Source organism: Sinocyclocheilus rhinocerous, unplaced genomic scaffold, assembly GCF_001515625.1.
Source record: "Sinocyclocheilus rhinocerous isolate Xijiao unplaced genomic scaffold, SAMN03320098_v1.1 scaffold480, whole genome shotgun sequence".
NCBI classification, from domain to species: domain Eukaryota; kingdom Metazoa; phylum Chordata; class Actinopteri; order Cypriniformes; family Cyprinidae; genus Sinocyclocheilus; species Sinocyclocheilus rhinocerous.
This window is the reverse complement of record NW_015655401.1, coordinates 804,334-820,672: the sequence shown is the minus strand read 5'-3', so window position 1 is coordinate 820,672 and position 16,339 is coordinate 804,334. Positions and strand designations below refer to the sequence as shown.

At 36.6% G+C, this 16,339-nt stretch overlaps 2 protein-coding genes across 3 annotated transcripts in view; one reads left to right on the top strand and one right to left on the bottom strand.

Annotated features, from left to right (window-relative positions):
- The first annotated feature begins 303 nt into the window (after positions 1-303).
- Positions 304-16,339, top strand: part of LOC107718103 (ras-related protein Ral-A-like) — a 30,407-nt gene continuing 14,371 nt past the window's right edge. The window contains exons 1-5 of one of the 2 annotated variants that reach the window (XR_001637383.1): positions 304-725; positions 3,197-3,388; positions 3,471-3,679; positions 3,812-3,986; positions 4,619-5,534. Coding sequence is in view for 1 of the 2 variants with exons in the window: in XM_016525055.1 (XP_016380541.1) it covers positions 3,287-3,388; positions 3,471-3,679; positions 3,812-3,986; positions 4,619-4,738 (606 nt within the window). In the remaining variant the exon portion in view is untranslated. Of the gene's footprint in view, positions 726-3,196; positions 3,389-3,470; positions 3,680-3,811; positions 3,987-4,618; positions 6,199-16,339 lie in introns of those variants that run through there. The other variant, XM_016525055.1, reaches the window with a different exon arrangement.
- Positions 6,640-8,384, bottom strand: LOC107718104 (M-phase-specific PLK1-interacting protein-like). The gene is made up of 2 exons (XM_016525056.1): positions 7,925-8,384; positions 6,640-7,695 (listed from the first exon to the last, which is right to left on the bottom strand). Exons 1-2 carry the CDS (start codon positions 8,258-8,260, stop codon positions 7,498-7,500), a joined length of 534 nt encoding a protein of 177 aa, XP_016380542.1. The 5' UTR covers positions 8,261-8,384; the 3' UTR covers positions 6,640-7,497.

Genomic DNA, 16,339 nt, shown 5'->3' with positions numbered 1-16,339 from the left:
TACATCTGTGCTTATTCTGCTAGGACACCTGTGAGAACTTGAGGGGAACCGACTTCATAGATCCATGAATCTTGAGGCCGATTGATTGAAAATAAAATTTAAATAAAAATAATTTATTTGTAGATACGTCATGGCATGAAATGTTGCAGCTAACACAATGAAATTCAGATTGAGATAAATATTTTAATATTTCATGAAATAACTTCTTGTTGTTTTAGTTATGAATCTATTTGAGAGGAACTAGAAAGTGACTGATATCACAGTCCCAGCTTGCCATCACTGGCCTTCAGTAAGAGACAGGCAGTACTGTACAGTTACCCAGGAGACCTCTAGGCGGACAATTTTGTTATGGTGGTGACGTCGTAAAACATAACATGCTAGTTTGAGTCTACTGTACACCCGATACTGTAGACGTATCATCGACAAGAAGCACTGGAATTACAAAAAGTTTTAAAACAACACTAAAACTATTTGTAGTTGAGAAGGAAATCTATGACGGAGACGTAACCCATCGAGTTATGTGGCATTATTTAACACGTTCAGATCTTATACGATACATATTTTCTTTGTTTACAAGTAACTGTAGTCTGCGTGAAGACCAAGCCCAGCCAGCCGAAGTTGTCAGTAGTGCTGCTCCCTTCTGAGTCATGAACTGAAGCAAATCTGCCGGTAACGTTAGCAGCAAAGCTAACAAGACGTCGAACACGCGAGTGCCTGTTCATTTGGTAAGTATCTGATTAGTACACACTTTTATTGTAACAACACACTGCCATTCGTTGACTTTGTTAGATGGTTTGATATAACGTACAACCACGTTCTAAGTTCTCAAGCAGTACGTTTTTCCTGTTAGCTGTGGTGAGCTAAAACCAAATCCTCCCTTAAACAAGGAAGTGGCAGTTAGCGCGCTGTCAGTATTTAAATATAACAGGAAAATCACTAGTGATTTTACGCCAGAGTGCTCGCGAACTACTACAGCCCCTCGTGTGTATCATTTCGACACAGCGCAGCAGTCATTAGCTGTATCAATAGGCACTTTCTGAATCTATGTGGTCGGCGATCCCCTTTTTGAATGATAGGACCCACCCCTGTATTAGAATAATTCACTCTCTAGCGGCTATTGAGTGAATTAATTCAATCCACGCGAGTTTTGCTTTTCTTGTAAATGACTGTACGAACGGAACAGGTGTCAAATATCACGCGCATGTATTGTAGCCGTTGTTCAATTGTTATGGAATGGTTCACGACCCTAAGTTAGTTTATTTATTTGCCATAGCAGTATGTCCTCCGCTGTCCGCACCATGATCGTAAAAGATATTTGCATATTTACATTATAGTGAATCTCACAGCACATATTTTAGATTTTAAATTATGCTGCTACTGCATATGAAGGCCGTTAGAGAACCTGTGTAACTATTCATATCGTAGGCTATCCATGTGACCTGTAAATGCGAAAAAGCCGTTTCCATTGCAGTTTTGCGAATTATTCCTTTTTCGCATTGCCTGAAAAACCACCTCATGCGAGCGTAAAAACTTTTTTGCGATATATGGGAGTTTTTGCGAAATTGACTAGTTTCCATTAGGCGTATTTTCAATTCGCAATTTCAATTTGCGCAATTTGAAGGGTAATGGAAACGCGCCTAATGTCAGAATATTGTAGCTTTAGGGGTACAAAAGCTTAAATGGACAACTTTGTGCTTTATCTACATATCCATCCATCTATATATAGAGAGAAAGAGAGCGAGAGAGAGAGGTTTTGCATTTAATTATAATTTACATGCATTATACTCCGACATAATGCTTGGTCTGTTTTGAAAGGCTAATGAGTAAATATACCGCTATAATGACAGACAATGTTAATTTTGAAGCACAGGATATCTTTTGATAAGGTGCTCTCACTTGTTTTCTCTGACCTTGCAATCTTTATGAATTAACAAAAGGTCCTTTCATCGTATTCAAAAAAGTAGTTCAAAACCATAGTCTTTGGTTCAGAAATATTAACTTCACTTTATGCCACATTGCAACCCTGTAACATTCTCATCTGTTATTAGAATGAACCAGGGCCACAAACAAAAGCCTACTGAGGCACCTTTATAGAAATATGATGCCCCATTAGTGAAGTGCTCATTTAAATTTTCCATTTCCATTTTTTTTCTGACTCTTTGCACCAGCAGGCTTGTTAATGTGGCGTTAATCATGTGGAAGCAGTGAATGATACTGCAGAACGTAGCCACACCCTCTCTGTATACACCACAGAAGAGCTGTGTAAACCGAGTAAACTTAATACAACTGCTGTTGTTAGCAGTCTGCAACTGAGTCAACAGTAATCCTATATTATTGTGTAGTGACTCCGCCCATGATTTCAGTTTTTTTGGTATATACTTATTACATACAATCGGATTACACCTATGACCTATAGTCTTACAATCTGGACAGTTGCCTGATATTGAGGATTATCTCTAAGTGATTTATTTGGCTATATGTAATCCATTGATTCCACATGGATTACATTTGATAGGAAGATTTAAAGGGGTGTTCTCCCGAAAAATTTAAATTCTGTCATCATTTACTATGTGATTCCCAACCTGTATGACTTTATTCTTCTGTGGAACATAAAAAAATGATATTTGGAGAAATGTCCCAGTGGTTGTTTGTCCATACAATGGAATTAAATGGTCACCAAAACGGTTTAGCTATCAACATTCTTCAAAATATATTCTTTCATGTTCCACAGAATAAAGTCATACAGGTACGACATGAGGGTGAGTAAATGATGACAGAACTTACATTTTTGGGCAAACTGTCAACAGTTCTTTAGGAGAATTGATGAGTTTGTGTTTTTGCTTCATTCTAGTGAGCAATGATGTCAGTGTCAGTTAGGAAGGGAACCGACAAATGCTGTGCTAGCTTTCATGAGAAGCCTCATTGTTTTAGCATTTTCTCTGGGGACCGAGAAGAAAGTAGGTCTGTGTTATCATCATCATAAGCAGGGTCAATGTTGGGAATAAGACAAAGCTGATTATTCATAAGTAACACCCCAAACATGTTTGACTCACTTGAAAGGGTGCAGGTATATTAGTAATGAATGATGGTAATTGTTCCTGTATGACTAAAAGAGTTGCTGCTGTACATAAAACACCAGTCTTATACAATTAAAACAAACACAAAAGCTTTAACATCTGCTCTGTTCTTCTCAAAGTTCTTCCTTACAGGGTTCCCTTAATACCCATCTACCTCTGATTTTTCACTACTTCACTGCACTGCCACCCATCTCTCATTGCCTGAAGCCATGGCTGCTAACAGGAACGCTTTGGCCCTTCACAAAGTGATAATGGTGGGCAGCGGTGGCGTGGGCAAGTCAGCACTAACACTGCAATTCATGTATGATGAGGTAAGACTTCATATTTAGGAATTTCACATCATGTGTAAATTGAGGTCAACCATGAAGTATAATTATGCTGATCTCTTTCAAGTTTGTGGAAGACTATGAGCCCACCAAAGCTGACAGCTACAGAAAAAAGGTGGTTCTGGATGGAGAGGAGGTCCAGATCGACATCCTCGACACAGCAGGACAGGAGGACTACGCTGCCATTCGGGACAACTACTTCCGCAGTGGAGAGGGATTTCTCTGCATGTTCTCCATCACAGAATCTGAATCCTTTGCTGCTACTGCTGATTTCAGGTAGAGAGATGACTTTGAAACTGGTGATTAACACAATACTGGTCTTGCACAGTATAAGACAAAAGCTTGGCTAATTATCATGTTCATGCAGAAAAACATCCGGAGTTTTCTCATTTTACCTCTGAACTTTAGAGAACAGATCCTTCGGGTGAAGGAGGAGGAGAACGTACCTTTCCTGCTGGTGGGAAATAAGTCAGACTTGGAGGACCGACGGCAAGTCGGAGTGGAGGAGGCCAAGGCCAGAGCAGATCAGTGGGCAGTCAGCTACGTCGAGACTTCTGCCAAAACCCGTGCCAACGTAGATAAGGTAAGCCTTACAAAAACTGGTTTGGCAACCATTACATCTAATACTTTATGGGATAGTTCACCCAAAAATTAAAATTGTCATTTATTCACCTACATGTTGTTTCAAGCCTGTATGACATTTTCTTCTGTGTAATTTAAAAGATATTTTGAAGAATGCTCAAACTAAAAAATTTTTTTTTTAAAAATCTAAAATTTTTTAATCTAATGAATCACACCCTTTTTCTGTGATTAATCGCGATTAATTGCACACTTCATGAAATTAAGCATAGACCATTTATCTTGTTTCAAATGTTTATTTTGTTATCATTTGCTATATCCAGCAATTTAGCTTTAATTGCATTCAATTATTTTAACGCGTTAAGGATTGTAAAATTAATCGCATGCGTTAACGTTGACAGCCCTAAAAAAAAAAAAAAAAATTGGCCCCCACTGACTTTTAGACGCAAACATTCTTCAAAATATCTTTTGTGCTTCACGGAAGAAAGCCTGTCAGTTATACAGGTTTTGATTACCTGAGTGTGAGTAAACAATGACAAATTTTCATTTTTGGGTGAACTATCCCTTCACTATGCACAATGAATCAGTATTAGCAGAACTAATGATACATTCATACAACCTTTGTAATCTCTCCAGGTGTTTTTTGATCTCATGCGTGAAATCAGAGCCAGAAAAATGGAAGATGGCAAAGAGAAAAATGGGAAAAAGAGGAAAAGTTTGGCAACGAGAATTCGAGAAAGATGTTGCATTTTATAATGACTGGGTCACACTATAACGCTAACATCTCTTCTCTACCCTTCCACTGCTTCCAAAAAAATCCATCAGGTTTCATAACACTCCAGGCAAAAATGTTGGAGATCATAGGCTACAGCCTGTGTCTGTTTCTCGTTGTTGTTTCTCAATGGGTATAAAAGGGCAGAATATCAGATATGCATTAAAATGACAAAAGGTGTCAAAGGTCTTACATATCAGATAAGAACATTTCTCAGCTCAAGCACACCATAACTACTATAATAATTTTAACTTGTAACTAGATTCTGTTCACTTTAGTTGCTTTTAGTTGAATGTGAGTACATTGAGAGCTAAACACTAACACTAGGAAAAATAATACTACTCCGAACTATTTGTTAGCAAGTTCACAGTGTGTTTTGAGGATTTAAACCTCCTGTTCTGTTTTACTTCTTAAGGTAAAGCCTTAATATTAGAGTATACAAAAATGTTGGGTGTTAAGCCGCATAAATGCTTTTAGGTAATTTTCAAAAAGAAAATTATAGCTATATATCTTTGCCTAACATAGGCAATGCTACATATTTCCCAAGCAAATATACAAATTATTAAAAATATCTAGCCTAATAAATTCAGGAATCAATGGAATTTATTCTTAATTGGCTTTTTACCAAAACCTTTCTTTGAATTCAAAGTTTAAAATGTAAAAGCCCATGCATTTCAGAAAAGTTGGCACTGTCCATTATTTCATTTTATTATCCCAAGTCTAATAGTGCACCAAACTCGTTCCCAATCTCTCCTTTAAACACATATACATAAAATATTTGTAGTCAAAAGGGCTTATTCACTCATCCCTGTGTGTGTGGCACCAGATTTAGAGGTTTGTTTTGTGCCATCTAGGGGTCCCAAATAACACAGATTTTACTATTTAGAAATGAAAGCGTCATCTAGCTTGAGTTGACTTTACTGTGAAAACAGGTTGGAATGTTTTATTACACAGACTGAATTGTGTACTTTATCATAACTTGTATGCAACTGAATATTTCTTGCTACGTTTATCCTTTTTACATTTTCTATTGTAAATTAAAATTTTCTGAATTTTGTTCTTTTAAGGGGAAGAGAATATTGTGAAATCATACTCGCTCATACTAAAACTAAGAAACGCTAAGGGCTGGACACAATCTGCATTTCAGACACCTGGTCCTGCTGGCTGGAGTAAAAAAAGAATTGTCACCCTTTGATGAATGGTTTTGAATAAGCACATCCATGTGTAAATACATGTGAGGTTGACAGTTTATTTCCACATTACTATTTTGTATTCTTTTGCAGCTAAAACTACACTTTCTTTTAAATGCTAACTCTGCCACTGTCTTTACCCAAATCTTTGTGTGCACTGTGGCATATGCAAGTTTTTCTTTCCCTCTGTTTAATCAGTCATAGTGGGTTACTATTCCTCAACAAGCTCTTGATTGGTCTGTTTGTGTGGTAAGCGTGCCATGTGGCAATGATGCTGACATATCAACAGCTGATGCCTCAAGAGACCCATCATTACTTTTAAAGAGGGACTGTCTTTGAGCGCAAAAAAAAGTTTACAATACATGACAATTTTAATATAAGCCTCTATTGTTCGAGTCTTTCTTATACACTTAGATACACCTTCATTCTATATTTTGGGTGTCTCGTGGCAAAACGCTGAACATGCAGAAATTTTAATTGAAAAAAGGGTAAGGCCAAGTTATAAGCATTCTCGAACTAGCGGACAACCAAGACAAAAAAAAGAAAAAAAGACAGCACTGATGTCATGTAATATTACAACAGTAATTATGGTGAACGTAGAATGAAAATGAAATACAAACATTTAAGCATACTGAACTTATAAAATGTTATGTTTCTGTTACATTAATAAAATCTATTTTTGTAGACCTCCAATATGAGATTCATATGGTATACTGTACAGCAAAAACATAATACCTACAAAAAAAGACTGAATTACAGCTTGCAGAGATGTGTAGTAATGTTACAGTGTTTTATCTACATTATCCATGGTGAGATTAATTTTGAAGATATTAAACATGTTTTTAGTAAATAAAGCGTAACAGATTTCAACTTGAAATGGTTTTTGACAAGGACTGTATTGCATTACAACTTTTAATTATATTTGGCTTATTATTCAACAATAGTTCTTTGTGGGCTGTTTATGATTACAATGTATGTAGCCAGTCCATGTTTTTTATTTATACAAAAAAGAAAAGATCATAGACTGATAAAACCAAAAAAAGTCACCAAAAAAAAAAAAGAGTCCATAGAAAATTAGTAAAGGAGCCAAACCTACAAATACTTGACCTGACCTGTTCTAATTAACATCACACAGTCAATATTGAGAGGTAGATGGATGTGTTGATCAGACATCTTTTGTTAGACTGCATTTTGAGCTTGAAGACATATTCCTCTGAATTCAGTGAAGGATTCGCAAACTCGTCTTGGGAGTGGGCCTGAGATGGCAAACTACTTTGAATAGGCTGCCAGTTACAATAGCACCCCATTTTTATGATCCTGTCGTTGAGGTGCAGATATAAAAGTAAAAGAGAGTGTCTCTTTATACAAGCAAGTACATATGATTTAAAAAAATGTGGAGTCAGTTTCTCAAGAATTATTGCTGGTGAATCCTGCCTCAGGTCCATTGTGTTCGGCTTGCTCCGTTTGACTTTAAAAATGTAGTGCACTACTGGTGCACTAAATAAAAAGGACTGTTCAGTGACTTTTCCCTTTCACTGAAGTTAGATAAAGTTTTAATTGTAGTACCTCCCTTGTCTGCTTGTATTGGTTTGTTTGGAGTTGCATTTAGACTGAGCTTGTGTAACTGAGATGGGCTGTAGGTCAGCCCAGGGATCTTGGAGCATTGACGGTTTGTAATATTTTTCCATATCATTTGTCCCTCTCTCCCTGCCATGCGCTGACCCAAACGGAGTGGATGTCCGTGGTGAACCCTTAAGGAGAAAATTGTCATGCAGAAAGACGTTAAAACGACCACACTTACTCAGAGACAATAGTGTCCTAACCAACAACAACAAAACAAACGCACGTAAATCGCAGAAATTAATTCGGATTAGAGCAGCAAAATACTGCAAAGAAGCGAAATTACTGCACATAAAACTGTTTAAAAGCTCAAATTGCGCATTATTATTTTAATTTTGCTCTGGAACGCTAGTGAACTACCTGATATCCAGAGTGTCGTCCGGGACTCTCATACGGCGAGCGTCTGAACGGTGCGCCGCGGGGACTGGGGTTCGATCTGCGCGGTGTGTGACCCGGAGACTGACCGTCAAAATATTTCCCACCGCCGCCGCCTCTATTACCACCAAACTCTCTCGGTGGGGTATTGGGAGAACACTGTCCAAATCTAGGTCCAAACGGCGGCGGTGGGGTTGAAAATGCCCACGGAGGCGATGGAAACATACTCCCTGTCCTGTCGAAAGCTGGAGGCGGGCTACGGAAGCCTGCTGCCCGTGGACCAGAGCCCTGGCGGGGATGGCGAAACTGTGGTCTTTGCATCGCGTCCTGATATTTTCCACTCTGTTTCCTAAACCTCAGAAGACAAATGTATTTATAACGTGACGCTCTTAAACCTGTTTTTCACTTAGCATAACAAATCAGCACAACCCGGAACAACAATCGTCTCTCGACGGTTATCATTTGAATACAACGTCAGTGAAAGACTCGGTACTGCCGCCTATTCTCATGGCGCGCTAAGCGCCCATACACGCATTTAATCATCGATACCACTAAACAACAACCACTAAACAACAACCATTTAAGACAAAATTCAATGTAGTTCAGACACTCGTTGCCTCAAGTATTTTATAAAATAAAAAAAAAGATTTAGTATTTGTTTTGACTACAGCCTATTTTGTATCAGTTTATACATTCACTTTGGATCAAACCCATCCCTTGCTGTTGTCAATATAACTAGAACGTTTTTTTGTTGTTGTTCATGAACCACTTGACTGGTCCACCAGCACCAAACCAGCATGGAAATTCATGTTGGACTTTTCAGCTGCGGGCGTTTTATATTTGTAGCCCACCTGGGAGATAAATGTGTAAATGTTAGAGCCTTTCTTACATGAACAGCTATATTTTTTTTCTCCCGTAGTCTCATTTTTTTCTCTCATTTCACTCTATATGTGCTTTTCTCTAAAAAATTCTCTCCAAATATTGCATACCAACAAAGTGCAGTATAAAATAACACAGGCTTATTATTTAATAGGTGTCTGAAACCTGCATCAAATGTAAAATTAAGAACGCATGCCCTGTGAAGCCCATGGGAAATTTCTGGGAAGATTTGATTATTATTATTATTTTATTGAAAGCAGTGTTTATATATCTTTATGTTTTACTGTAAGATATTTGTGAGAGCTATATCACTGTGCTTAATTTGCTTCACTGTAAAAAAAAAAAAAAAAAAACATTTTTTCTTATTAAAACTTAATTTTTCTCATTTAACTTAAAGTTTATTGGAGCATGTTTTACAAGAAAAAATGTATTCAGTTTTTCTCCTTATAAATGTCATGTTTAACTCAATGTGTTACTTACCCTTTTAATTATTTGTAAAATTCACTAGCAATTTCTGAGTGAAAATTTATGGAAAGTAAATCCTACATTTTTTTTTCAGTGTAGCTGTCAGTAGAGGTCAGTGTAACCATTACTTTTTACACAGTTTATTAGAAGATTAAGCAACGAGCCGATTAATGTGTGTAACAAATCTGTGCAGTAAAATAGCAAAGTATAGTTTCCACTCTCTGGGTGGAAGGGGCCAGGGTCATTGTGAATAGTCCTCTGTTGAGGTCACGTCCATGTTTTATTAGCTGTGCTCTTGAAAACAGATCATAATTCATCAAAGACAAAGTTTTGTGCTGAGATGATAAGAGATTTGCAGTGAGGAGGAATTACGTTTTCCCACAGCAGTTCTGATTCAGGACTGCTGATGGATTGAGTTCAAGGGTGTTTTCTTTTAATACATTATTTTGTTCATTTCTAAGCTCTTGTGTCAAGAGTTTCATCGATGGAGCAGTGTTTGGTTTTGCTATTATTTAATTTGGAAATCAGCGAACAGAGAAAGTGTGGCCTTAAAAGGCAATCTAAAGCTTGAGACATTACGTTTGGGAACTTCCACCAGGGCTAGCTGCTGCAGTGAGAATACGATGGCACTAGAATTTTCTAATTGTCACTACTAAGTAATTTAGGAAAATAATGATAAAGCTGGTGCAAACAATGTGAGTTACCTTAATTGATCTTAAGGGACTTGATGTACAGCACAAAACTTGATGTTGAAGTCACTTGTTTGCAAGTTTAATTTAGTTGTAACATTACATTACAATATTATAACATAACTATGTAAGACGTTAAAAGCAGTCAAATTATATAACTGATGCAGCCTAAATAACCTAAACATGGTGTTAGTTCATTTGGATGCTGTTTTTTCAGATTGTTTTTCGGTGTTAGAAATTTCTCAGCTCAGATATTAGGTTGGCAAACCAACTACAATGTTTTGCTGTCCTGCCTGAGAAAGACAATGATGACCATTAGTGGGCTAAAGATCAGACGCAGGCACACAAAAAAATGCAGACTGGCACATGTGGCATGCTTTTGTCTTCAAAACGTGAGGAACAAAATGTTTTATGGGACAAAACTGTGTCACTGAAGGCACAGGCCATCTCACTGAGAAACAATGTGGCACTCAGATGAACCCTGTTCCCTCTTAAGTCTCCCAGGCAAGTGACATATTTCCTCACACCCTAGATTTCGCTCATGTTCTAGCCCTCCGTTTCCCATGTTTACTGAGTTCCCAGACTATCTTTGTCCCAACTCAAATGCCCCTCCATCAAGCACTCACTGAAGGCTAGTCACTTACACACTTTACTTTGTTTACTGCTGTTTTTCCTAAAAATACCCTGAAACCTTGTATGTTCTTGTTATGATGAGAGTACTCGTAAACAAAATGTGGTGTGTGGAAAAAAAGCTGTTGTTCAGCAACTGTTATTGTTAATTGTTCTGCAGCATTCCATGAGTGCTGATATACAGTGCACCCAGTAGGTGGCGACAGGTGACCATTTTATAAGTGAATCAATCATTCAACTGATTCATTCAAAATGCTGATTCATCCAGGAACTTACTGACTGTGTCTGAAATCACGAAATTAATTCAAGAAGTTACTGGTTGCGTCTGAAAACAAGCACTGAGGTACTTCTTTTGAATGCGTAATTACTTTGCAACCATTAAAAAGACTTGATGTAATCGTCATGAAGCCTACCAGCAATCCTTGTGTCCAAAGTGTCCATTGGATGTGCACTTCAGTATCTCGCCTGTGTTTTTTGCCTGCTATTTATTAGGGAAGTATGCATATTCTGATGCAGCCTTTTATAGTCACTGAATCATTCACTCAAACGATTCATTCAAAGCAGGATCCTTTCAGGAACTAAACATCACTACTAAATGCTGCTTGATTCTTCTGTGAGTTTGTTTAGATCTATTTTTTTATCGGCAGCGCAAAATAGACAAAGTATCTGTCAATACTGTAAAAAAAAAAGTTATTCCATATTAACTTATTGTTCATTAATTTGTTGTAAAAAAAAATCCACATGCTGCTTAAATATATATTTTACTAGTTTACAAAGAAGATAATATGGAGCTTCTCATGTGCACTTTGCTTCTCTAGAGGTCTCTAGAGGTCATCTTTGCATTAGTTGTGTTAAAGAAAAGCTGATTCTGTATTAATTGACCAGTGTCTATCCTCTGTCGCTTTGGAATTTGTTGTTTAGATTACAGACTAAAAGTCAGCTGCAATAGTGAAGATCCTTTCCAACTTTCAGTTAGAACCATGAAAGTCTTGCTCTTGGCCTTTGGCACATCATAGAGAAAATGATACCTGTTCAAGTGATCATGTACATCTTTGTCCTATTTCAATTCTATTATTAATGCCATTTCAGGCCTTTTGTTTATTAGTGTTTTTTGGAATATATTGGCACTAGTGGACCAAGCCTGAGGTCAATTGTTTGGGAATGTGTTAGAAAGAATGACTTGTTCCATGTTAGGATATGCCATTGGTCTTGGTACATCTAAAGTTCAGAATCTCTCAGCATTGGTATACTCATGCCCTAATAATCAAATCTCATCATCTGGCTTCATGCTTTGTTGGTCACGTGCTATTCACACTTCTGGCTGCTTCATTGTGATTCTTTATGGCACTTCAAACTTTGTTGTTTGAACTGTTTGGAAAACTATGAACAATTGAGGGCTCATTGGCATGAAAATGAAGAGCCATATCTGGACCGTTTCACAATCTTTAATAAAATGTTTCATCTTTCATTGAATTTGGTGAATGAATAAAATGGTGCAGTATACTTAAATAACTACATGTGTAACATGCTCATTCATCTTAGTTTCAGAGGAAATGAAGAAATCATGATGAATGGTGCTGTTGTTTGTGGACTCTTAATGGAATGTGGGAGCTCTGTGAATCTGTTACAGGAATTGGAGGAGTTCAAGGCAGTGACAGATCTCAGGTGAGCAGTATATAGGTTGCACCTGCATCCTTCAAGTGTTCAGCAGACTGGAACTTTTTTGAATTAATCCACTTCTAGGCATTGTTGTCATTTTTCTTTTAATTTTTGGCAGCTGTGCAGAGCCTCTAATTGTTTTTTTTTGACCCTGGAGAACTTTTCACAGATGCCATGACAGAGTTCAATCATCTTGTTTTCTTCAATCATTCAACATGGTCTCACAGCAAGTAATGCTAGCGTCAATCATCATTCTGCCAGACAGCACCTGAATTTCCACCCACATTCACTTTACATTCACGAACATGTATGTGAAGTAACATAGCATCCTTGTGATATCAGATAAATGCTTGAGAGTTGAATTCTGGGAAGAGTGCAGTGGACTGATTAAGATAATGACTTCAATATTCCTTAGAGTGGAACTATCATCTTCCTTTGTCTGATCTCTCACAACATAAAAAACAGCTGGTTGTTTTTTTTTTATGCCAGTCGTAAGATGATTAAATGTAAATGTACGAAATGTAAAATCGTAAAATGATCTAAACACACCTGTTTCATTTTTAAGGTATTATGAGGATATTTCACTAATTTGTTTTCTGAATGCATCCAGACTGATTTTTTTTCAGGTGTGGGTGACAATTGAAAAAGTTTCTTGAACAACTTTATGCTGTCCTTTGTGAGGGCTGGGATAAAATCCCAAACTAGTGACTAAGATATGTAACTTCCTTTTTTTACTTCACAAGCAAACCTTTATTCTCGAATTAAACAATGCACCCTTGAAATGCCATTCCTTTGATGAGTAATACGGTTTCATAAACACAGTTGTGAAAAGAAAGAATGTATGTGTTAACAGATTAATTGATCGATGACAGTGTATTTTTAGACCAATTAGGACTGAAGCCAAAATAGATGCCGGTGTAGTGCCGAAATTTGCACCCTGCCAGATTATGCATCCCCTAGTATTGGTAGGTTTAGGAGTAGGTGTGGGGGAGGGGTTAGGATTAGGCAATCAGGTAGCGACTTCAATGAGGGGGTGCATAATCTGGCAGGGGTGCAGAATTCGGCACAACACCTGTAGAACACCGGTTCGTCCTTCCTGCCAAATCTGGATTGGAGGTAGCAATCGGTTATGTGAATAGCTGTGGAAAACACGCTCAGCTTCGAAACATGTCCGTTGTCATCTGTATGGCATCTCTACGTTTTTAAAATAAATACTGTAATAAAAAAAGTTCCAAGTAATAGTTTTTTAGTCAGATAACATAAAGACAAGACCCCTCGACACCCTTTAAACTTTTCCCAATCAAACAGCAAGAACGAAAGAGAACAGGCACCTTTGTTTATATTGCTGTGTGCAGAACGTTAGCTGCATTTTTAATATTTAATTTTAAAGAAATGTAATTTCGTCCCCCGCACTTTATTCGGGCAGGTGTGTTCACGTAGAGGTTTCTAGATTTGTAAGATACATGTATAAAATGTATGCAGTACATGGATAATTGTGCGTGCATCTATTAATCATTTAGAGTCTAATATCATCCCAAAGCTCTCGTGCAGAAAGTCCAAAACAGACTCATAGAAGGAATGACTTATGACGTGCAGGAAACCCTAATATGGACAAAAGCATCCGGCTACAGTGTTGCCAACTTAGCAATTTTGTTGCTAATTTTAGCAACTTTTCAGACTACCCTAGCAACTTTTTCTTCCAAAAGCACCTAGCAACAAATTGAGCTGTTTTTAAAATTTATTTGGCAACTTTTAGCAACTTTTTATATGTGACACTCAAACGATAAAACGACATTTTCCAGCTAAATTACACAAAAAGAGGAAACCAAAGATGCTTAGCAGTACACACAAAACATTAATTAATTTATCTGCTGTTTTCAGTTGTTCAATTTAATAATAATAATCATTGAATCATTGAATTATTGTTCATTTATACAATAGTTAGAAAAATAGCTAGAAAAATGGAAAAGGTACTAGTAATTTTCCAGGACATATCTGTTATCCATTATACGCTGTAACCCTGTAACCCGAAAACACAAAATACAATGCGCAATTTAAAATGCAGGTAAAAAAAAACCTGTGTAAAATCAATACAGAAACTTCCGTCATATTAACATAGTAAGATTGTGCCCTGTTTTTACAAACTCTTCTTAAGAGTGTAGCATACTAACTAACTACTAATACACTGCTTAAAATTATAATTGTTCAGAATGTATAGTTTTACTAGCTAATAAAAAAATCTTAAATTGTTCAAAAATGTGTTCAATAATTCAGTGTTGTATTTAAAAATACAGTTATTTACATTGTAATATTATATTATGCATTTACATTATTTTATGAACAAATCTAAATAAAAAAAAATTTTTGGGTTGAGATTTGATGCAGTGACACAATTTTGCGTCATGATTACGGAATTACGTCATCACACGATGACATCAAAATGTCATTTAGCAACTTTTAGCAACAAATCAACCTTCCTTTAGCAACTTCCACTGAAAATTAGTTGGCAACACTGTCCGGCTATCGCTGTAGCTGAGCTGAATATTAATAATATAAGTATACAAGCACACCGCTCCGCTGAGAACTCCACTTACCGGCAGCCGCGGACGTTATGATGGCATCCTGGTAAATGCGCTACATTAAAAGTGTCTGAACGTGAGGGATAATCCCTGATGAGATCGTCAGGTGAAAGGTCATCATCATGTGGATAATTTTATTTAACGACTAAATTATAATTCATTCATTTTACTAATAGTTAGATTGGGCAAGCCTTCACAAAATGGCGCTTAATTACAAAAAAAAATAATAAAAAATTGCCTTGACAAAAGGGCACTTTGGGCATCAAGGGGAAAGGGGCAGGTGCTCAAGCACCCATCGCACCCACCTCTACACGTGCCTGGTTGGATAGCTGCAGATCAAATAATAGTTTAGTAAATATTACATAACAAGATACTTTGGGGTCTTAATATGGCTACCAGCGAAATGCCTAATCTTGCATATAATGGCTCTGCTGATATAATACTGGTGGCCTGTCTACTTTGTCCTGTTATCAACAACAGTTCACATATTGATTTATTTAGCATGGCCCACAATTTAATACTAACAAACACTGTTTTATGTGTTACACTTGTGGACACATTTTGCTTGTGGACACAAAAACAATAACTCTGTAAGGTGTGTTTCATTAGTATACAGTATAAATTTATACAGCTTGTAAAGGCCATAAATGGAACAAAGGGATTTTAATGAGTGTATTAAATGAAATATGAGGAGGTCAATAAAAACACTTAATTTAATCCAGCAGATATTGAGGAATGAAGGCATGTTAAAGGCAACTTTTTATCTATGACGATCACAGGGACCACTCATGTACTTGACAAGTGAAAAAGGCCATTTGAATGAAAAATTGAATGAATGAATGAAATGTTATTGAACAGATTACCTAAATCAGTCTTTTTATCTTTCTTTTGATGATGTTTGATGGTAGTCAAGCATGTATACTCCTCCTGCTTCTGGAATGACAATCAAAAGGCGTTTCTTTTTGGTGATAATGTGAGGATTTTGACGTTCCAAACCAATGTGCAAGCTAAGAAAAACACTAACACACCTCCTGTGGAAGTTTATATTCATGCATACCCAATTTACCTTGGACAAGAGTTGTTGATATTTCTGATAAAGAAGAAGAATCAGGCAACTCCTTTTTCCTGCATTGTGGCACTTAGTTCAACTATATATCCACAAGCATAGCTGTACAATTTTTTTCCTAAAGTATGTCTGTGAAATAATCTGTACTTGCTACTTTTGGATGGATAAAAATACTGATCCACAAAGTCTAGGCATTTTCCACATTTTTTCAAGGATTTTCTGTACAATTGATCATGGAGAATGCTACACTATTTAATTTAATTTAATTTAATTTTAATTTATTTATGAAAATAATTAAATTAATAATTAAATTTTAAATAGTGTTTAATGAATGAATGAATAAATTAATTAATTACGTAATTAATTTCTCTGGCCTGCATGGCAATTCTGATATATATATATATATATATATATATATATGTATGTATATATA